The sequence below is a fragment of the Nanorana parkeri genome, unplaced genomic scaffold (genome assembly GCF_000935625.1).
Source record: "Nanorana parkeri isolate BGI_ZX_2015 unplaced genomic scaffold, ASM93562v1 scaffold350, whole genome shotgun sequence".
NCBI classification, from domain to species: Eukaryota; Metazoa; Chordata; class Amphibia; order Anura; family Dicroglossidae; genus Nanorana; species Nanorana parkeri.
Window position 1 is genome coordinate 416,258 of NW_017306618.1, and position 24,538 is coordinate 440,795.

Genomic DNA, 24,538 nt, shown 5'->3' on the forward strand with positions numbered 1-24,538 from the left:
ATCTATTTATTTTTGCCATGGCAAGCACTTTAAACATTTATGAACTGTGTGAAGCTTTCCAGAATGAGCAGAATTAGATGTCCTTATGCAGAATGATCAGACAATTGACATTCAGATGTCCAGTCTGCCTTTGTCTCCCAGTTCCAGTTCAATGCATATGTATGACTTAATCGCTGTGGGCCCATTCACAGTCTAAAAAACTTGCATTATTCAAAAAACAATACACTGTGCTTTGCATTGCCATGCATGAATCAAGAATGACACCCAATGCACATGAAGAGTAGCTGCCAAAGCACTTAGAGTAGCCTGTGTCGTAGTGTGCTGCCTCTGCAAATATACTGGAAATATGTTTTTTTGTGTGCTTTAAGGTGCCTCCATGTGACCATCACACTAAACGTTCAGGAGCACATATCCAGAACATCTAGGGCTTGTGCCAGCTTGGTTTTACATGTGCTAGGATATACCACCTGTGTTATGCAGTTGGTGAGAATTCATCTGCCACAAGGCTGTACTGGCCCAGTAAGGATCCTGCCTCTCCATACCCATGCCTTATATCTGACATATGCCAAAGGAAGAAAAGAGCAAATGTGCCTTCAGGCTCCATCAACAGGACTCTATATTTAGGGGCAGGTCTGACACTCACATGTATCAACTCAAACACATAACACACTATTACTCTGGCCCAATAAAAAAAAGCAATACAAAACATAAGCATGGTTCTACTCTTAAATTTGACCCAATGTAATAGAAGCACTGTACATTTCAGTAAGTTCAATATCACATCATAACAGACTGCAGGCTTACCTGAATAACGGCGCTGTAATTGGCCGGAGTGAACTGAGGGCTGTTGTCATTGACATCTGAAATGTCGATATTGACAGTCACAGTGGAGGAGAGAGGGGGAAGTCCGCTGTCCTTTGCTTGAATTAGGAGTGAGTATCCAGATACCTTTATAGAGGGGAAAAAAATGGTTCACATTAGACGATTTTCATTTAAAAAAAAACCAAATAAACTGTTGTTCAGTGGAAGCAGGCATATCGCAGGCTGACTTGACAATGCAACCAATCAACTCACCAAGGACTAATAACATTATCAGTGGTAGTAATGTCACTGCCTCAAAGTGAAATGATAAGCAAGGTCAGATTTATTCCTTCTGCCCCTCTAGGCCAACTGTCTTGTTCTCATTCTTTTTACCCCAGTCAACTTTCTAGCTTTAGTATCACACCAAATACTACGTACAAGCCACAAACTGGGTGGACCAGACAGGTTGTCCACTCTATGGGCATGTAGAAGCAAATAATTTGAAGATAGGGCAATCTGTCACGGTCAGGAGGATGTCCCAGGTGGGATTTTATGTTTGTCGAGAACAATAAAGTTGTACCTACAAAGGATTCTCCAGTGTGTCACCATTTCCTTTTCCTTTGACTTGTTACAGTACTCTGCCACCAGTTACATAGTAAGTCAAGTTGAAAAAAAAAAAACAAGTCCATCGAGTTCAACTGATAGAGAACAAAAAGATGAATACATAAATAAAAATCCTCCAAAACAGAACTCTTTGCCTATAGAAACCAACAGTTGGTTCAGAAGAAGGCAATAAACTCTATAAAGCATGGATTAATCTGCAACTAAGTGTATGGACCCAAGTTGGGTGAACTGTTAGTACACAGTATACCAATTCACCAACAAATACCCACAAATGGCACAGGTACAATAAAATGAGGACCCGGCTGCATAGTGCTGGCAGACAGGTCAGCAGTATGGGACCTTTGAACAAGAACATACAGGAACACAGGATTGGGTTACTGACAATAAGCAGCATGATGTGTAGGTGGTTGTGTGCTGTCCATGGCAGTCTTGCTGCCCAAGGTCATGGCTTATATTGGCTACAAAGAAGTCCACCCCTGCTGAAAGGTTGCATATTGGATCTGCTTGGTCGACTTTGTAATATCACTATGCAATATGTAGGCGAAATATAAATGAATAAAGTAAACAATCTGCACAAGATTGCAATGAATAAATTAAATAAATAGCACACAATACATAGGATTGACAGACTGATTAAGGTGTATACATAGATTCTCCATCCCTACGAGCTATGGGGCAATGCGGTTGCCTCTGGGAATTTATACTGTGCTAGCAGGGTCAGGCTTAGTAATGTGGACTGAAGTTAGCCTTGCAGCAAAAGAAAATGACAAGTGCGCTGAAAATTGATATAAATGACTCCTGTACATACACCGTACAGTTTCATAATACCATAAGTTCCCTGGAGGTCACAGGGGCCGTAGTGTAATTCTCTACAGGCGTCCCCGCAGGACCACTCTCTGGATTTGATTTGCCAAATGACATTTATGAGAACTGCTGTACAGTTAATTGGAAAAAAAAAACCTACTGCGATTCATCCCAGTACCTCAGACATAAGCCTTTCTTTTATAAAATATACCACAAATATGACAGCGACTGATTGATTGTTGTATTTAGACAACACTTGTTTAACTTGGATTACAGTTTTACTTAAATCATAGGAGCTGACTTATAACTCTTGCTGTATGCACGGCACTACCACCACTAGATGGTGTCTAGTGCTGATAGTGCGCTGGACAGAGGAGTTATAAATCAGGCCCTATGATTTAAGTAAGAATACACATGGCCCCTTGGTGTCCTTTTTATTTACATTTGTATATGAGAGCAGCCATATTTGCTTATTAGGATTGTCACCTTCCCAGCAACGCAGCACAGTGATTTTTCCTAATTTTCAATATAAATCTGTAAGTCTGCCCAAACTGATTAAAAATGGCAGACATTGGGTTAATCTTTATATAAAATATCATCAGAGGGATATGAAGCAGTTACCAAGAAAAACATGTCAAATATTACTTTCCTGTTAACAAAACAATAAAATATATAAAAAAACATTTGCACAGCTGAACTCCCTGCGACCATCTGACTTTAAAGGAGAACTATGAGATGAGTGATTTCCACTCACCTCATATTTCTAGCCGACCTGTGACAATGAGACTGTCACAGGTCGGCTCAGTAGATCGGGAGGTGAGTGAACACATACCAGGTTCGCTCACCTCTCGATCCTGTCACGGCTCTCTGCCGTGACAGGGGGAGGGGCTGGATTCCCCTCTCCCCGCTCCGATCTGCCAGCGCTGACTGGCGGAACGCACGGGGGAGGGGGCGGGTACAGCTGGCTCTGCCTCTAGATAGGCAAAGCCAGCTGTCACTCACGCAGCTGGGCGGATCCCGTCATCTACGTCGGGATCTGCTCCGGCTGCGGCGTCTCAGTATACAGCGAGCTGTAGCTCGCGGAATATACTGAGCTTAGGGTAACGGGAGGACGCTAGTTTGTATCCTCCCGTTACCCTAAGGACAACTATGGGGAAAAACACTGACCCCATAGTTCTCCTTTAAGATTTGCATTGCATTATGGCAACTAGATGGAGCCAAAGAACACTGGAATTGCCTATTCTCTTCAGCTCCAGTGGTCCTAATCTGATGCAGACCTAAAGGTCAGCGTGAAAAGCTCTGCAAACATTTTATAAATACTGGGGATGCACAGGTATATCGGCCGCCGAAAATTGCACTTTTGGTTAAATGACAAAAGTGCAATTTTTCTGCTGATATAGCGGCACATCAACTCTTTCTCTCCTCCCTGCTGGGCACTGCTCTGTGTCCCAGCGGGGAGGAGAGAAAGTGTCACAGGCGGCCGAGCGCAGTGGGAAGAGAGTGCTGTGAGTGGCCGGCGTCTCTCCACCCACACCGCTCAGCCTCCTATCACAGTCCGGCAGAGCGGTGTGTGGGCGGAGACAGCTGCACTGTCACAGGAGTCTGGGCTCTCCTCCCTGCACCGCTCACTCAGCCTCCTGTGACAGCTGTCAGGATGGAGAGCAAACACTCAGTGATCGCTGAGTGTTTGTAGATAATTGAGGATATGGTATGTGGACTATTATGCCACATACCATATATATGGTATATGGTATATATAAGGATATGGTATGTGGACTATTATGCCACATGGGAGTGATCTACATTACCTCCTGTCCATTCATGATTGTGGATATAGCAAACATACTCTGTCCTCATGTTATGAATAAACAGGAGCACTCAGAATAGAGGATTCCTGTTCATTGATAACTGGGGCTGCAGAATAAGAGATTGAGGACTCTGTGTCCTCAATCTCTTGTTCTATTTTAAAAGGGAAATAACAGGGGTCTGTTTAGACCCCTAATATTTCCCCGAAACCCCTAAAAGTAAAGTCAAAAAATAAAATATAACAAATAAAAATAAATAACAAAATTAAACAGTTTATTTAAAAAAAAATATAAAAAAAATTGAAACATTTTCGGTTTCAGCCTGACAATTTGTTTTTATTTCGGTTTCGAAATTTCCATCTCGTTGCACCTTCTTATAAATACACTTCAATATATATTTCTATTGAAGGTTAACTTACGCTTTAACCAGTATTGCCGCATCTGACCCACACCAATTTTTTTAAGGTTTTGTGATCGCCTTTATACACTCCTATATAACCGCGGTGAACTGAAATCAAGCAAGATACATAAATAAGGACTCACCCTTTCACGGTCCAGTTTATCTTTGACCTTTATTATTCCCACGAATGGGTCCACTGTGAATTGGTTATCTTGATCTCCATTGATGATAGAAAAGCTAATGTGTCCATTAGAAGGACTGTCAAGATCTTCAGCAAAGACCTGAAAGATGTAAGGATAATAAGAAGAGTGATACATGTATATTTTTGTTCTTATGAGGTAGACATTTAAAGGGTCTGTCCACCCAAAATTCGTATTTCCCTTATACATGGACAATGGTAGGCTGAATCATTCACTGGCTTCAGACTTCCCAGATTTTCCCATATTTTCTTTACTATGTCAGTCAATCTGCTGCCTTTTCTTTAATGTTCTAGCAGGGGGATCCTGTATATTGGCCATAGCAAGTGGGCAGATTTACCATCAGAGTCTCCAAAACATATAAGTAGTTGAACTACCTGTATCTACCAAAAACTGAACACCTAGCATGGGTAGATGGGATAAGGGGTGTCCCTCAAAAAAAATAGATTTAATATAAGTAATGTAAACCCAATCACTACAATCTTATGACAGAAGGGGTGGAGCTTGGGCAACAGGGCGTCGTCATTTAGGTCATCATAGTGTCTCAATTCAAACCTGACATGGAGGCACCTGTACCTGTCCATTAAATAATGTGTACACCCAATCACTAAAATATCATAAAAGCTTTGTGACAATGGAATTTCAAAAGCTATTTTTAAATGTTTAACTCTGTAGCTTTCATGAAAATAATATTTGTAGGGTTATTCACCAAATAGTGAAGAAATCGAGAAGTGAACAATCTAGGACAACAAGCTGAACTGGAAAGAGAGCTGAATTGGAGAATTTTTCCAAATCAGCTATTTTGGCCTAGATTGTTCACTTCTTCTCCAAACTCCTCACCCTTTTGTGAATAACCCTGTTGGTGGTCTTGTCATGAATGTGCCTGACCACTTCCTGTGATAGGGTGACAAAGCTCCGGCCCATGGCTCCCAGTTGTGCTCCTGTGTACTATCACACGGATGTCTGATGGAGGCTACAATTGTCCTGCTCACAGAGCATGGTCTACTGTTGTCTTCATCAGGAAACCTGCCCTGAGAAATGTCATGCAGCCATCCCTGGTGGGCATGTAGACAGGAAGTGGCTGCAAAGGGGCTGCAGATCGGCACAACTTTATAGGACCCATAACTTGCAATATCTAATTTATCAAACATCAGAAAAAAATGGATTAGTGAACTTTTTAAGTGGTGAATAACGAATCTTACCCTAATGACTGAGTCCCCAATGAAGGCGTCTTCACTGATCACCGCGCTGTAAACCTCTTGACTAAATTTCGGTGCATTGTCATTAACATCGGTCAGGTTGACGTTAACAGTTGCCACTGCGCTCAAAGGAGGAGAGCCGCCATCTTTAGCTTCAACCACCAGGTAAAAGTGTTTGCTGCTTTCATAGTCCAGAGCGTTGACAACCAGAATTTCCCCTGCAAATAACAAGAGGAAAAAGGTATTTAAACCTATTAAATGTAACAGACACTGAGTGAGTAAACAAGGATGGGAAAGGAACCAATGGAGAGGAGAGGAAAGAGAAGAGGAGAAGAAATTAGAGAGATTATAGAGTAAAGGAAAGAAGAGGAGAGGAAAGAAAAGGAGAGCAGATGCAAATAGATCAGAAGAGAGGAAAGAATAGGAGAGAAAAAGAAAGAAAGGGATTGGAAAGGAAAGGAGAGCAGAGGTGAGTAGTGGAGAGGAGAAGAAATGAAGGAAGAGATGAACAAAGGGAGGAAATGAAAGGAGAGGGATGAGAGGGAAGGAAAGAGATGAGAGGGAAGGAAAGAGATAAGAGGAAAGAAGAGGAGGGTAAAGGAAAGAAGAGGAGAGGAAAAGAGAGGAGAGGGGAGGAGAAGAGGAAAGCGTAAAAGAAAGACAAGGAGGCTAAATAAAAAAATAAGATGAGAGCAAAGGAAAAAATAGGAGAGAAGAGGAGAGGAGAAGTGATAAGAGAACTGGAAAGGAAGGAGGAGAGGAAAGGAAAAAATGAAGAAGAGGAGAAAAAAGGAAAGAGAAGGAAAGGAAGAGATTCTAACCAGTCTTAGGATTGATCCTGAATTTCCCATGTTCATTTCCCGCCCTGAAGCTGTATGTTATTTCTGCGTTTGTTCCGATGTCCTTGCTTGCAGCATAGACCGATATGACTCTGGTGCCAGTGGCAGTGTCCTCGGGGATGGTAACCAGATAATCTCTTCTTTCAAAAATTGGAGGGTTGTCATTAACGTCAAGCACGCTGATAGTAACAACAGCGAAGGAAGATAAAGAGAGGACAGGGCTCGTGTCAGATGCTTTCACTGTGATGTTGTAGGTAGATTGCAGCTCCCGGTCCAGTGGCTGCTCCAAGACGATGATTCCAGATTGTTCATCCACTGAGAAGTGACCTTCAGCAGAATCTACCAGTGAATAGACGACCTTCCGATTTATACCTACAAAGCAAAAGAAACACAAGAGGTTTAACCAATAATCATCAAAGCAGAGGTGTGCAGTAATGTAGCCGTTCACAAAACCTGGCCTGGGTACAACTTGTGGCCCACGTGGTTACAAAAAAAGCCTTTAATTTGGCAGGCATACTGTATGTGAGAGCAGGCGTTAGAATTACAGTATGCCAGACCTTTAACAGCTCTACATTGTATATATTATTAATTAGGGATGCACTAATAAACTTTTTTTGGTATTGAGTACCGATATTTATATGTCAGTACTTGCCGATACCGAGCCGCCTAGCTTCTTGATTGCCTGGGAAGTCGGCTCCAGTCCGATTGGCCCGGGAAAGGGCAATCAGCATGGAGCCAGCTTCAAGGCTAGCAGGGAGCTAAGAAGGCGGTTCTTTACACGTCGCCCTGGTTCCTGAATGGCCGGGAAGCCCTCCCCATGCTGTTTAGCCGGCTCAATGCTCATTGGCTGGGAAGCCGGCTTCCCTGCCTATGAGCATCGAGCCGGCCACACGGCATGGCGAGGGCTTCCCAGCCCATCAGGAAGCTGGGAAGCGAGTCATTACTTACCGCCCAGGCTTCCTGATTGGCCGGGAAGCCAGGTCCATGTTCCCACTGACCGGAAGTTCCGGTATCGGGGGTAAGTATCTGAGCATTTGGGAGAGTATGAGTACTCGCCCAAATACTTGGTATTGGCACCGATTGGCACCGATACCAAAACTAGTATTGGTGGATCTCTATTATTAATAATAATAGTGTGATGGCACAGATGTAGGTTCAGTTTCTGGGTACACAGGCCATTAGTGATATTGAAGATCCCTAGTGCTGAAAGTCAAACTACAGACAAAACTATTTTTAAATTCTGTACAGAGTGGGGAAGAATAAGAGCGTCTTTCATGTGCCCCCCATCCCCCACCCCTTCCTGCCCTCTGTGGGGCCACAGGACAAAAACACAGTTTAGCAGAGTGCAGATCAGTTAGAATTTCTGACAATGTTTTTATTGCTGTCTGTGACTTCCTATCCTGTTGACACTTGCACCCCTAATTCATTGTACAGGTGTCACAGGCACAGGAAGTAGGGGGAAATCTCCCCACTCGGGTCAAAGACAAAACCAAAAAACTATATTTGGAAGTGTGAAAAGAAAGCGCTGCACCCATGTGGTGATTCTCTTGGTGTTTTTCATCCAACAGTAGTTAAGTGATGTGAATATGTGTGATCTGGCTACTGGGTAGGCAGCTTCTTCAATGCAAAGGATTTCCACAGTATTCTTGGCTCAGTAGTGTAGTGAACACATTAGGTAAAGGAATTGAAGCACCATACCAATTAAAATCCAGATAGAACTTTATTCCGTTAGGGTCAGGGGACGTTCAAGTAGAGTAGTCAACACAGCTTCAGGGGTCCAAAACACACCCCCTTCAATGGTGCTGATGTGCCCCCATAACAACTCAAAACAAATCAAGCTGCAGGGATAGATTTTAGTCCACATACATGATTTCTCTCATTAAACCCTGAAGAAGGGGGTTGTGTTTTGCACCCTCAAAGCAGTGTTGGATATGCTACTTCAACGTCCCCTGACCCTAATGAAATAAAGCTGTATCTGTATTTCAATTGGTGTGGTGCTTTAATTCCTACATCTACTGTTAAAACTAAAACCTGACCAGAATGTAAATTCTTCCCTACTGTATCTAAAACTGAAACAAATATGATTTACATCAACTTTAAGCACTGAGGAGCCTAATAACAGCATAACACTGTGGGTTGGTTAGAAAAACCTAACTCGGATGGGAAATTACCCCTCCCCCCCTCAGGGGTTGTCAGCAGAGTCTGTATGTCTGTCCTTGTTCTGTGTTTTTTCCTTGATGTCATTCTGTTGATATTTCAACCAGACTGATCTCATAATCAAATAATTAAAAGTGTTAAAGTCTGAGTATCTCTCTTGGAAACGCTGGCATCCAACTGGACGGCTATCTGCATTGTTCCAGCCATATTAGCAGATGGCATGATGTATCCAACAGACAGCGAGCTGACCGCATACAAAAACACAGACATTTTTTTCATGCATTTAGAACTGTGATTATCAGAGCTAAACTCCTGCAATAAGCAGTATTCCTGATCTGTGAGCTCACAGATTTTGCTGATCCAGCTGCTGAGGCTACCCCTTTGTCATGCCATGTAGATCTGTACGCGGAAACCATAATGAATCTGAAAGGAATACTACATGCATGTCTGCTCTTTATCAGGAAAGTCATTTCATTGCTAATTAAAGAAGAATGCACAGACAACATCACACATCCCGCCCTGGAAGATAAATGATCCCATGTAGCAGACCGGGTGTTGCTGGCTGGGATATATTTAGAAAGATGCTACATTCCGAAATTTGTAGAAACACAATTTAGGGCAGCGCAGAGTGGCTTAGTGGTTAGCAGTTTCTGCCTTGCAGCGATGGGGTCCCCGAAGACATGCTGGAAGGTTAATTGGCTCCTGTCTAAGTTGGCCCTGTGTGAGTGTGGGCAATAGGGACCTTAGATTGTAAGCTCCTTGAGGGCAGGGACTCATGTGACTGTGCTTTATGTAAAGCGCTGCATTAATTGTCGGCGCTATATAACTACATGTAATAAATATTAAATAAAAAAAATTCCACTGTGTCCATAATATAATGGACGCTGTGAAAGCTTTTGTATGGTGTTTTAGCTCTCTATGGGCCCGTGTCTGGACATAAGCACATTAAAGCTGAGCTCTGGGATAAACAAATATTGTCTAAATACAAGAGGCATGTGTGTTCTTACTTGAGAGTCGGGTTATAAACAATAAGTTTGTGCATATAGTTGCATTACTTTTGAATGTTCTGCTTACAATACCCCATTATGGACACTAGATGGAGCGGAGGACCACAGAAAATAAACATTTATTTTCTAGGCTTCTAATGCCATCTCATGGCTATAACGCTGTTTTACAAGCAGAACATTTAAAATGAATTCCAATTGTAAAAAGAAGAAGAATGTTCGCTTGTTCATATATTCACATTCATTTTGAAGTGTTCTGCTTGCAATACTGCATTATGCCACTAGATGGAGCTGAGGAGAACAGAAAATAAATATTTATTTCCTAGGCTCCTTTTATTGCCATCTCGTGGTCATAATGCTGTTTTATAAGCATTAAAAAGTAAATCCAATTGTAAAGAAAAAAAAAAAAAAAGAATGTTCGTTTGTGGATATATTTGCACAGAATGAACATTCACAGATATGCGCAGGGTGAACGGCCCTGGGAATTGTTTAAAATTCAACCCCTTGGTATCCTCTGTGTATTTCTTCCAGATCTGTGCTGTAATTCAGTGTGAAACTTCCTGTAATAAAGACAGGTCACTGCTGCTGTCTCTCCTTGTGCACTGGTCTGGTCTCTGCCCCCCTCTGTAATAAAGACCGCTCACTGCTGCTCTCGCTCTCCTTGTGCATGGTGACTGGTCTTGTCTCCGCCCCTCTGTAATAAACACCGCTTCGGGCTGCTCTCTCTCCTTGTTCATGGTGACTGGTCTTGTCTCCGCTCCCTTCTGTAATAAAGACCGCTCACTGCCGCCCTCTCTCCTTATGCAAGGTGACTGGTCTTGTCTCTGCCCCCTCCAGTAATAAAGGCCGGTCACTGCTGCTCTCTCTACTTGTGCAGAGTGACTGGTCTTGTCTCTGCCCCCGTTCTCTCTTTCCTTTTGCATGGTGACTGGTCTGGTCTCCACCCCCTCCTGTAATAAAAGCCAGTCACTGCTGCTCTCTCTCCTTGTGCATGGTGACTGGTCTTGTCTCCGCCCCCCTCATGTAGTTTTATGCAGGCAGCCTGTAGTGGGTGGAGCCTGCTGTGCATGCAAAAGCATCTGGTGCACACAAAATGGATTTATATGCTTTGTAGCTATTGAGGAATATATTTAAAGCTATTGTGTCTGGAGTTCAGCTTTAAAGTGGACCTTGCAGTAACGTCACGTATCTGCATGAATACATTCTCGATATTTCACAACATACAGCAATAGAACAATTCCCAACCAAGTTCTAGCATTAGTATTAGTAGGCATACACTGTGACTCAGTGACCCTGGATGAGGCCTAAACAAAGATAAAAGCAGACAAAAGCATTTTTATGGGGGAGTAATAAATACATGGAAGTGTTACAATAACTCATTACTTCATTCACATGCACATAACATGAAAAGTATATATGATTCTAGGTTCACATCAATAGTGTTAAGAATGGTACCATGTGAGCTGTAAAACAGATCAAAGAGTCATATTTATGAAGGTCAATTTAACAAAAGGAACTGATGGTAACGGCTAAATAAAATCTCGCTATGATGTTCACTTTGAGTCACAATGCTCTGTTCACTTAGCCAATGACAAATCTTCACTGAGCAAAGACCTTGCAAGTTGTACGTTTAGTCGCTTGGCAGTCATGTTGGTCCTCTATCTTTAATGCTTTCCGAGTCATTGACGAGTATACAGGACAGCGGTTGTGTCTTCTTCTGACTTCGCTAGGTATATGTTAGCTCTGGGCCGATGACTTAGAAGGTACGGAGTCAAGAGAAGTCAGACAACTAGCATTTTTCAGCTTACCAGTCCTTAGATGGGGTGGCTGCATTAGTTTTGTTTTTTTTCGGGTGTTTTTCCATTTGTTGTCATGTATAGAGGAGGAATGCTGTCACCCTAGACCAGCATTTTCCAACCTTTTTTCAGTCACGGCACCCTCCAAAAGCATGCAAAATCTTGGGGCACATCAGTTTTAAATGTGATGGATTTTAAAGGGGGACTACATGCAAAAAAAAATTAGGTCCCCTTCATAATGGAGTCCCCCCTTTAAATCATGAGCCCCCAAGGCTCCTCCTTTCACATTAGGAGTCCACTTCACATCATATCCATTTCCTTTTAAATCAGAGCCCCCCTTCTTTTAAATTATTATCCCCCATTTACATCACAAGGTTTATATTCACAACAGAAGGAGGATTTGGAGGCACCCCTGAAGAAGCCAGAAGGCACCCTGGTTGAGAAAAGCTGCCCTAGATGGCTTGCAAGCCCCCTATGTGATAGCAATAAAGTTAAGTGTAAGTCACATATAAAAACAAAAATGTAAAAAAACACAAACTAAAATTAATTTCGGCACTGGGTGGCATGACTGAATAAATGTCAAAGTACCACAGCACTGAATACTAAAAAATGTCCTGAACAGGAAGGGGGTTTAACACCCCCCTCTTCAAGTGGTTAAAATACAAACACCAGTCAAATACCAAACTAAGTCCAAGACCTCCTGTTTCCTCTAGGATTCTTGGCCACAAATTTTAATCCTCTGGAAATTAGATCTAGACCAAACCCCACAAGTTTCATGGTCAAGTCAAACATTTCCCCAAGGGATATGTCATGTGACCAATTCCTCCTATTTTAATACAGGCACATGGGAAAGGACGATCACATGATCTTTTATAGTAGGGGTAGGTGTGATGACAGATCCCTTGAGAAAGTATTCGGTTTGAACATAAACCAGGTCATTGTTGGCCTGGTCACAGTGTTTGTATGCTATTTGATACTATACATTTTTAGGAAGCTTTACAAATAAACTCTAGTCATATCTAGTCAGATATATAATAAAATCAGTAATACATACAGTATTGTATTCCTTAAAAACTATTTTAAAACAAGTTATAGTAAGTACATGGATTTGAGGTCATCTTCTATAATTCCCCATACAACAGCATTTAGACTGAAGGAGGGAGGGGCAGCAATACATGCCAATCAAATGTCCTGTACTGACTAGCAACATGCTGATTGGACAGGTCGTTTATAAAGTGGTTAGTATGTGAAAATATAACTATACCAGGGTCCCCATAAGGAACCATTATGTACACTATATGACCAAAAAATTGAGGACCTCTGACCACCATACATATTTTGGTCACCCAATCTGCATCAGTGGCTTAACTATAGCCATAACAGCCCAGCCGGCTGCGGTGGGCCCTGAGGGTGGAAGGGGGCCCCATTCAGTTGTTGAGGCAAATTAAACATAGAACATGTGAACATAACACAGTACTTTATCATTAAGAGTTGGAGTGGTTGCAGTTGATGAAAACTCTAAGGACCTGTAAAGTCTAAAGTGTAGAGGCGGCTTCATATGCACAGGAGGGGTCTTTGGGATCTTGGGATCATTATTCATAGCCTAGAGAGAGGTCATCAGGGGTCCCCATCACATTTTTGCTATGGGACCCTGTGATCTGTAGTTACAACCAAGATGGGCATTAATATAGAGTTGGAACTCTCTTTGCAACTATAACAACCTACACTCTCTTGGGAACCTTTCCACAAGATTTTGGGGTGTGTCTGTGGGAATTTGTGCTTATTCAGCCAAAATAACAATTGTGAGGTTAGGTACTGCTATATGAGAAGACCTGGTTCAAAATCAGCATTCTAATTATCCCATAGATGCTCAGTAGGGTTGAGGTCAGGGCAGGGCACTGTGAAGCCCACTTTAGTTCCTCCGCATCAAACCCATCAAACCATGTTTACATGAAGCTGGCTTTGTGCACATGGGCATAGACAGGCTGTTTGCGCCTTCTCCAAACTGTTGCTGCAAGGTTGACAGTGGATAACTTTGGATGGTCTTTGTCTGCTGTAGCATTAACAGTACTCTTCACTGGAAACACCTGAACTCAAAATTTGGAGGGGTGTCCTCATGCTTTTGGGTATATACTCGTGTACCGCTCACCCCCAAAGGCGCCGCTGGAATAACTGGGTCATCATTAGTCTGTTTAGGGAATTTGATCTTCAGCTGCCCCATTAGCATGTAACCACCCTCTTCTAGTGCCCACAAAGCTGATGTCCCTCCAGTAATGCAATGCTGAATAACTTTTATTAAACATCTTCACACTGGGGAGAGAGGGTATAGTGATCCTAGATGTCCAGGGTGTAACAGGCATAGCCTACAGACTCACCAGGCCTTTTAAGCATCTCAGTGTAGATCTACTTGTGGTACAGCGAGTAATTGGAGTAACAGATGAGCAGGAAATGAGTACATATCCTCAGCAGGAGAGACACCAGGCATGCTCCAGAGGTCCTCTATGTTCCAGGCACCTCCAGCAGACATCAGCTTCTCTGGTTCTTCTCCTCCGGCAAACAACACAGACCTCCTCCATACTGGAGGCCTAGGCAAACTCTTCCCGTACTCCTGCCTTTCCCACCCCCAGGCCTCAGGCCTAGCCTGGGGGTGGCTGCGCAGCACCCAGCCCTAATCCATGGCTGGTCCAAACTAGACTGAGCACATGGCCATTCCCCCCACTATATGTTCCCCATCTCAGCATGCAACACTGGTTGAGAGAATCCCAGTGATTGGCTGCTGTACTGTACATACACTAACAATGTCTCTCATTGGCTGTCCCACAATATAGCAGAGTCACACTCCATACAGTGGGGGGGTACAGACAATGCCAGACACCTGGAATTAACCAGATAAATGCCACTATAATCCAACCAGGCTGACTATAGCCCTGGCTATCACTAAATGTCTAGTAGCCACCTCACAAAAGGTGATGGGGGCTGCACTAGTATAGGCATGGTGGTCAGATAGCCATAAACGATTGACCTTATAGTTTAGGTATAGTCATGCTTCAATAAACGGTTTCACCAGAAGATGGCTGTAGATGGTGCAGATTCCATGTTGTGTTCTGTTAATATGACACTTCAAAGCCAAGGTTTTCATTCAAGTAGATTTCCTATTTCCAGAAACTCCTATTCTAATTAAATTACATCCTGACCCTTGAATTGTGTGATATCTTTATTAAAAGTAAAACCCATGCTTTGTGAACACAGTGCTGAGTCTATTCAGACTTCCTTTATGAAACTGTAACTGTATTTATTATTTCAGAGAATTTATCTATTATTTGCTTTTTACTGAGAGTCAAATCCCGCAGCGAGAGCTTGTGTGGTCTTTACAATCAATAAAGCAATTCTAGCGCGGCACAGCCAATGAATTTACTTTTATCATTCTGGCAGTTAAAGTACATATGCAATAAAAATCTACAACTTGTTTTCCTATTGGCTGGCTGCACCCCTCCAATCAAAACCATATTTGTTAGGTGTGAACACCCCAGTTTACATAGTTAGAGGTCGACACTGAATGCTTTGAAGATATAGTTTCCTAACAGTATAGAGAGAAACAATTTATCAGCTACAGGAAAAGGATGATATTGCAGGATTATTATCTATAAACACAGTAGCGGGTTAATGACCCTTGAAATTATATTGGGTGAAAAGTAGGAGACGATGAGCATTTTATCATACAAAAATTGTGGCTTTTTCTTAGAAGCACTTTTTTTCTGTACAACCAGTCCTTCTATCAGTGTCTACTGTGCAAGTGCTTTGGGTCCTATCATTTATCTCAGCTGTATGTTATCTGAACACCTCTCTCAGCCATCCCCCGTGCCTAAGACATAGTTATATAGTTAAGACTGAAGAAAAGTCCATCCAACAGAGAAAAAAAAATAGAAAAGCTCCATAAACAGAACCCTATGCTCACAGGCACCCGCCGCTGATTATTTGACTTATTTGTATTAACCACTTCCCGGCCGGCTGTTGTAAAAAAACGGCCGGCCAGGAGCTCTTTAGATCTGAGCGGGCGTCTTTAGACGTTCGCTCAGCCACGCCCCCTCACGCGCGCCGCTGGGCGTGCTCGAGCGGCAACTGCCGATATTTGAAATTAGGCAGCGATGCCGGTTAATATACAAGCGATCCGCCGGCTATAGAGCCGGCGGATCGCTAGTATGAGGTCCCGGGATGTGCGCCCCCCCTCCCCCCGTTCCCGGGCTCCGCTGTGCTCGGTGCGAGCCCGGGACCAGCATACTGCCTCTGTCACAGGGGATCAGAGGGAGGTCGGTACACGACCTCCCTTCGGTCCTCTCTCCGCTGTCAGCTTCAGATGCTGGAGAGATGCTGATGAAGCAGATGCCTGCTTCATCAGCTTCTTCAGGGGGGTCCTAGGTGACATTAGGGGTCTTGGAGACCCCTGATGTCTCCATAAAGAGGACCTGTCACATATTTTGCTATCACATAAGGGGGTTTTCTTAGCCCCCTATGTGATAGCAATAAAGTTAAGTGAAAAAAACAAAATAGGAAAAAAAAATGTAAGTCCCCCACCCAAAAATGTAAAGTTACAAATAAAAAATAATTTTTATTTTTTATTTTTTTTAAAAGTCCCCCCCATACAAACACCCATGCAAACAGGTGTTGGGTGCGCATACGTGCGAAAACGACGATTTCGCCCATTACGCCACACATGTTACATATCATTGCGAACATCGGAATGAGAGCAATAGTTCTAGAGCTATCAATCACTAAACACACTAAACTGATGAGCCGTAAAAGCTTTTAAAGCGTCGCCTATGGTCAATTTTAGGTATGGTAGTTTTTTGCGATTTCGCGGGTGTGCGCAATTTTAAAGCATGACATGTTTGGTGTCTATTTACCCGGCGTGACCCTGTCTTTTATATTTGACCAAAAATATGGGTAATAATCATTGTTTCCTAATATAATTTAAAAAAAAAACGTTTTTTTCCCCCCAAATTTTCAATAATTTTTCCTTAATATAGTAAGAAATAAAAACCTGAGTGTTGATTAAATACCACCAAAAGAAAGCGCTATCTGTCCCCCAAAAATGGTATAAAATTCATTTCAGTACAGCGTTGCATGACGGAATAAATGTCAATCAAAGTACCGCAGCGCTGAATACTGAAAAATGGCCTGGCCAGGAAGGGGGTGTAAACACCTGGTCTTGAAGTGGTTAAGATTGTAGTCCATCGCGAGTATGAGCTTGGAGCGGTGACTACTTTACAGCACACACAGGGACCATGGGGAACAAAAGTAGCCACCCTTCAGAAGGAAGGAAAGTGTCAGCACCAATTCAGAGATGATTTGAGGATCTACAGCCCAGTGATACACAAATAGGATACATTTTTTGTTAGTAGTTAAGGTACTTGAATGTATTTTAAGGTTTAACTCCTGAGTTTAGTGTCACTTTATTATTATTATTATTATTATACAGGATTTATATAGCGCCAACAGTTTGCGCAGCGCTTTACAATATGAGGAAGACATTACAATCAAAATACAATTCAAGACAGGATGATAAGGAGGGCCCTGCCGTGAGGGCTTACAATCTAAAAGGGAGGGGGAAGTGATACATGAGGAGGTAGCTGTGTGGGGATTAATTTTTTGAGAATACGATGGTTGAGTGGATAGGTTGAGGTGGGATAGGCTTCCCTGAAGAGATGAGTCTTAAGGGATTGGCTAAAGGCAGTCAAGGTGGGAGATAGATGGACAGGTTGAGGTAAAGAGTTCCAGAGGATGGGAGAGACTCTAGAGAAGTCCTGGAGGCGAGCATGGGAGGAGTTGACGAGGGAGGTGGAAAGCAGGAGGTATTTGGATGAGCGGAGGGGGCGGTTAGGGTGATATTTTGAGACAACGTTGGAGATATATTCGGGTGCAGAGTTTTAGATGGCTTTATAAGTTTGTAAACATGATGACTGTAATTGCTTGGACAAATATGTAAAGAAATACTTTGCTGGCCAATGTATATTTGTTCTGGAGTCATTATTGAAAAAAAGATTGAGAGCTTAATACTACTTTAAGCTGGGCACACACTGGTCAAATTTCCTGCCCACTCACCCGAAATTCAACCAGCGTGTGACGACCTCAGGACTGCAAATAGCCTGAGCGGGCCACATTTCAAACAGTGAATGCAACCAGTACTCTTTCCTCCAAGAAACAATAACTGGCAGGAATTATTAAGAAAAAAAATGGCCAGTGGAAGGCCAGCTTTACTGCATAAAAAAGATGCCTTCAGCAGAGAAAACATTTCCAGGGTGTTGTAACGTAATGTCCTCTTTTGGCTTACTGTAGATGAGCATTTTGGGTCTATCACGTAAATCAAAGTGTAGCTGAATTTCATAGCTAAATAACCTATTAATACACCAGCCCAGGGTTTAGGGTTCAGGGTGCTGGTGTTTACTATAACTGGTCTTACAATGGGACACGCTATGCAGAAGATGCAGAAGAAGAACTGGAGAATGGGCAAAGACTCCCTGAACAATGGCTATTTATCAGGAAGAAAATGCCAGTTCACAGAGGACACTTTCCAAAGGTCTGGACTCATAAGAAAGAAAAGAGCACGCAGACAAAAAATACTGGCAAAACTTTAATAATGGTTTCCTATCCTATGGTTTCTGCTGTTTCTCATCAGAACGCCCCGGCCTCCTCACTCTACATTGCGGCAATTAAAGTGTATATTCCAGACACATTCCGCAGCGTTTAAACTTTTGTCAGATCTAGCAGGTCTCCTTTTGAACTATGTATCATTTTGTGAGAAAAACGTCTTTTAAAAAATGAAAAGTCCACAGAAATTTCATTTCAATAGTATCAGGAAGAATATATCTTGATGATACAAGCTTATTTTTGATTAAACTGCTAACGTAGAAAATTCAGGAAGAGGTGGCTGCTAAAAAGAACAAAAAAAAAAAAAAAAGCAGACGTTATAGCTCCAGTCCATAACTTGTCTGACATATGAAGCAGAACTTTGCTGAAGTAGGAATTACTTTGTGTTTTTAGAACAATTATTAGCAAATATTTGTAATATTCCTCTATTGGAATATGTGCAGGAATGTTTTCTAGCATAGTGATCAACTTAAAAGTAGTCAATTTGAGTCCAATTAAAAAAAGAGCGTAAGGCTGCGTTCACACCTGACCGTTTTGTAGTGCGTCCTACGCTCGACGAACGCGCTACAAAACGGTCGAAAAAATAAATAGCATTGTAGTCAATGCCCTCGTTCCCACCTGGGCGTATTTCCGCCCGTCCCTAACGCCCTACAAAACGGCCCACGCCTGAAAAGGTCCCGGGACTACTAAATAGGATACATTTTTTGTTAGTAGTTAAGGTACTTGAATGTATTTTAAGGTTTAACTCCTGAGTTTAGTGTCACTTTATTATTATTATTATTATTATACAGGATTTATATAGCGCCAACAGTTTGCGCAGCGCTTTACAATATGAGGAAGACATTACAATCAAAATACAATTCAAGACAGGATGATAAGGAGGGCCCTGCCGTGAGGGCTTACAATCTAAAAGGGAGGGGGAAGTGATACATGAGGAGGTAGCTGTGTGGGGATTAATTTTTTGAGAATACGATGGTTGAGTGGATAGGTTGAGGTGGGATAGGCTTCCCTGAAGAGATGAGTCTTAAGGGATTGGCTAAAGGCAGTCAAGGTGGGAGATAGATGGACAGGTTGAGGTAAAGAGTTCCAGAGGATGGGAGAGACTCTAGAGAAGTCCTGGAGGCGAGCATGGGAGGAGTTGACGAGGGAGGTGGAAAGCAGGAGGTATTTGGATGAGCGGAGGGGGCGGTTAGGGTGATATTTTGAGACAACGTTGGAGATATATTCGGGTGCAGAGTTTTAGATGGCTTTATAAGTTTGTAAACATGATGACTGTAATTGCTTGGACAAATATGTAAAGAAATACTTTGCTGGCCAATGTATATTTGTTCTGGAGTCATTATTGAAAAAAAGATTGAGAGCTTAATACTACTTTAAGCTGGGCACACACTGGTCAAATTTCCTGCCCACTCACCCGAAATTCAACCAGCGTGTGACGACCTCAGGACTGCAAATAGCCTGAGCGGGCCACATTTCAAACAGTGAATGCAACCAGTACTCTTTCCTCCAAGAAACAATAACTGGCAGGAATTATTAAGAAAAAAAATGGCCAGTGGAAGGCCAGCTTTACTGCATAAAAAAGATGCCTTCAGCAGAGAAAACATTTCCAGGGTGTTGTAACGTAATGTCCTCTTTTGGCTTACTGTAGATGAGCATTTTGGGTCTATCACGTAAATCAAAGTGTAGCTGAATTTCATAGCTAAATAACCTATTAATACACCAGCCCAGGGTTTAGGGTTCAGGGTGCTGGTGTTTACTATAACTGGTCTTACAATGGGACACGCTATGCAGAAGATGCAGAAGAAGAACTGGAGAATGGGCAAAGACTCCCTGAACAATGGCTATTTATCAGGAAGAAAATGCCAGTTCACAGAGGACACTTTCCAAAGGTCTGGACTCATAAGAAAGAAAAGAGCACGCAGACAAAAAATACTGGCAAAACTTTAATAATGGTTTCCTATCCTATGGTTTCTGCTGTTTCTCATCAGAACGCCCCGGCCTCCTCACTCTACATTGCGGCAATTAAAGTGTATATTCCAGACACATTCCGCAGCGTTTAAACTTTTGTCAGATCTAGCAGGTCTCCTTTTGAACTATGTATCATTTTGTGAGAAAAACGTCTTTTAAAAAATGAAAAGTCCACAGAAATTTCATTTCAATAGTATCAGGAAGAATATATCTTGATGATACAAGCTTATTTTTGATTAAACTGCTAACGTAGAAAATTCAGGAAGAGGTGGCTGCTAAAAAGAACAAAAAAAAAAAAAAAGCAGACGTTATAGCTCCAGTCCATAACTTGTCTGACATATGAAGCAGAACTTTGCTGAAGTAGGAATTACTTTGTGTTTTTAGAACAATTATTAGCAAATATTTGTAATATTCCTCTATTGGAATATGTGCAGGAATGTTTTCTAGCATAGTGATCAACTTAAAAGTAGTCAATTTGAGTCCAATTAAAAAAAGAGCGTAAGGCTGCGTTCACACCTGACCGTTTTGTAGTGCGTCCTACGCTCGACGAACGCGCTACAAAACGGTCGAAAAAATAAATAGCATTGTAGTCAATGCCCTCGTTCCCACCTGGGCGTATTTCCGCCCGTCCCTAACGCCCTACAAAACGGCCCACGCCTGAAAAGGTCCCGGGACTACTTTGAGCCGTTTTGTAGGGCGTTTTCCATTGGGATACAGCCAAGTAGGCTTTGGAATCGCACGACGGTCGCGCGACTTTTTTTACCGCGAATCGCGGTAAAAAACCGCGTGACAGACGCGCATATTACAATACGCCTAGGTGTGAATGGGGCCTAACAAGCTGTTGGAATCACCAGATACACCAATTATCACATTTATCACTTGCCATGCAAATGTAAGAGAAACTCGTTACAATTCAGGAAATTACATTCTCAGTACTGTGTCTGTGCCCACCTCATTCACTGTATGCCGATGACTGAATACCTTATAACTGAATACTGCCTACACATATCTCTGACATGGAAGTAGGAAGGTCCACTGGTTCATATATACTCAGATGGGGCACACTATAAGCAGCATGGTGGCTAGTTAGGAAGCATCACTGCCCTATAGTTTTGGGGTTCTGTGCTCATTTCCTCCAAGGACACTAACTCCTGGTAGGGTCAGTGGCTTCTAAGCTTGTAGTTCTGTAGGTTTTGGTCATCGCACACTAAACTCCTACAGCACAGAAACTGACATGAAAAGGGCTACGGACATAAAAAAGCACTGCATTGCATAATGGTGGTATAAATAATCATCTGATTAATATAATCTAAATATTTAATTTAATATAATTGTTTATAATCTAATCTATCTATCTATCTATCTATCTATCTATCTATCTATCTATCTATCTATCTATCTATCTAATCAACTTAGCTTATGTATTAAACATTTGGTGATATATCTAATTTAATTAACTAACTAATTTAATTATTTATTATATCAATCTAATCTATATCTGCCTGATCGAATTATCTATAATTAAATCTATTTCATTTATAACAAATTATCTAAAAATGTGACCCAAGTTATTTATCTCTAATCTAATCTTATATATTGATCCATCTTTTTACAGGTATTTATACAGCATAGACAATTTATGCATCGCTTTACACATTCACATCAGTTCCTGCCCTTAAGGAGCATACATACAAGGTCCAATTAACCTTCCAGCATGTCTTTGGGTGTGGGCGGAAACCCAAACAAGCACAGGGAGAACATGCAAACTCCTTTGCAGATAGTGATCTGGCCAGGATTCAAACCAGGGACCCCCCAGTGCTGCAAGTCAGAAGTGCTGACCACTACGCCACAACATACTAAGACATTTTGGACAATCTCATGCTCCCAACTTTGTGGGAACAGTTTGGGAATGGCCCCTTCCTTTTCCAACATGACTGCATACCAGTGCAAGCTCCACAAAGACATGGATGAGCAAGTTTGGGGTGGAGGAACTTGACTGGCCTGCACAACAGAGTCCTGACCTCAACCCGATAGAACACCTTTGGGATGAATTAGAGCGGGGACTGAGAGCCAGGCCTTCTTGTCCAATATCAGTACCTGACCTCACAAATGGTCAAACAATTCCATAGACACACTCCTAAACCTTGTGGACGCCTTCCCAGAAGAGTTGAGAGAGAGAGAGAGAGAGAGAGAGAGATAGAGATGTGGCCAAGGTTTTTAGAAATATTGGCCAATTTGAAGGTGTTCTACAAAGGAACTCAATTCAACTGCTGGTGAAAGTCCAACAAATCTGCTGATAGGAATCAACCAACAGCTGGATCTTCCTTGTAATAAAGTGACTGATGACAGCACTGTTCTTCCTCGATAATAGCAACAACCAGCCAGGTTCCCCCTTTCACCAAGCCATATTTCAGTAGAAACAAAGTGTTAAGGGAGAATAGTTGCCTTCCTGCTGACACTTTGATAAATAAGTTTAATTTAATCTGATCAATAAAAAATCATCTCAGATGTGTAAATCAGTCTCCTTCAAATACTACTTTTCCTGTGAACAATATCTTCTATGCAACTAGCAATAAATAAAGTGAAACCCGAGTTGAGAGAAAATAGAAACGCAGATATACTGAATGAGCGTGGAAAGAAGAAACACTCTGCTGCTCCATATCTTTTTAGAGTTTGTATTGCTTTTGCTATACACACAGTTAGAATTGTTCCAATGGAAGTATCAAGTATCCTGATGAATCTGGTCTCCCAAGAAAGGTGGATGGGAGGAAGCACCTTTTTTTACTTTTTGAAGTAAAGATTAAATTGTGATTAAAAAAAATCGATACCATTCCCTCCCTCCAGCCCTCCCCAACACTTTCAAAGTCTTAAGATAAGAAGAAGCTTGCCGCAGTGCATTTTAAACAGTGTGAGAGTGACAGATTCTCTTACATGTCAGATTTGAAGCTGGATGCATTATACTGCAATACACTACAAATGAATGTAAAAGGATGTTACAGCAAAGTAATTTTAGAAAAATAAATAAAAGAGTAAATTCCATTTACGTACTACAGGTATGAACTTCAGACATCTAGAAGTGTACATGTCTCCAGCAGACCCTCAAACAAAGGTCATCTGATTCTGATAGATAAAGCCTCTGTGCTTTCTGATGCCTCCTGCACATTCCCATTGGCTAGAGAGGCAATCTGTTATAGTGATGGGTCAATAGGAACATTAAGGGCTTAGCGGCTAGCTCTGAGAGTACGTAAGTGTTTTAGCTTTATCTGTCAGAAGCAACTGGGTTTTGGCGATGAGAAGAAGGCTTGGGAGACTGCTTCAGGTATCTGTACCTCTATATGCCTGCACCAGTTTTTTTATATTTATTACAGGTATTTATACAGAGCCAACACTTTACACATACTGTTCATTCACATCAGTCCCTGCCCTTGAGGAGCTTACAACCTAAGGTCCCTATCGCACACAGGGCCAATTTACACAGGAGCCAATTAAACTTCCAGCATGTCTTTGGAGTGTGGGAGGAAACCAGAGTACCCGGAGGAAACCCACACAAGCACAGGGAGAACACAGCAAACTCCTTGCAGATAGTGCCTTGACAGGGATTTGAACTGGGGACCCCCAGTGCTGCAGAGTTGAAGTGTTTTAATTTAATAATATATTTTATCTAGAGTTACTCTGTCATTCTGCACTATCAAAATGGGCAAAACAAAAGAAGAATGTAAATACTGCTTCTGTGCCACTGCAATTAATGTGAATGGTTTCTGGAAGTATACTGAGAAACTGACCCTTCCAGGAGTGTTGATTACCTGAGTTCCCTGCTGCACTGACCAATTCCTTCTGTTGACTTTCACAACACTAATAATGTGTCTTGGAGGTCAGATGGGGAGAAACCAGGGGGAGCTGAGGGAGGTGATTCCTTTGCAAGAGACATTCAGCAGTGCAAGCAAAAGGAAAGGTAAGTATATACATTCTTTCTTTGAAGGGTATTCATTGTGGCCATTTTAATAGTCATGATAGAGTCACATTAAGGGCTCATTCACACAAGGTTGGTTGGTCTGTTCACTCATTTAGTCAACTCCTCCCATGCTTGCCTCCGGGACTTCTCTAGAGTCTCTCTCATCCTCTGGAACTCTTTACCCCAAACAGTCTGACTATCTCCCACTCTGACTGCCTTTAGGTGATCCTTTAAGACTCATCTCTTCAGGGAAGCCTATCCCACCTCAACCTAACCATCACATTCTCAAATAATTCATTCCCACACAGCTACCTCCTCATGTATCACTTTCCCCTCCCTGTTAAATT

The 24,538-nt window shown here is 42.1% G+C and overlaps 1 protein-coding gene across 1 annotated transcript in view; it reads right to left on the minus strand.

Annotated features, from left to right (window-relative positions):
• Positions 1 to 24,538, minus strand: part of FAT3 (FAT atypical cadherin 3) — a 452,567-nt gene that overhangs the window by 63,754 nt on the left and 364,275 nt on the right. The window contains exons 14-17 of the mRNA XM_018558632.1: positions 6,652 to 7,041; positions 5,834 to 6,048; positions 4,578 to 4,715; positions 805 to 948 (exon numbers count right to left, since the gene is read on the minus strand). Coding sequence (XP_018414134.1) covers positions 805 to 948; positions 4,578 to 4,715; positions 5,834 to 6,048; positions 6,652 to 7,041 — 887 coding nt within the window. The remainder of the gene's footprint in view (positions 1 to 804; positions 949 to 4,577; positions 4,716 to 5,833; positions 6,049 to 6,651; positions 7,042 to 24,538) is intronic.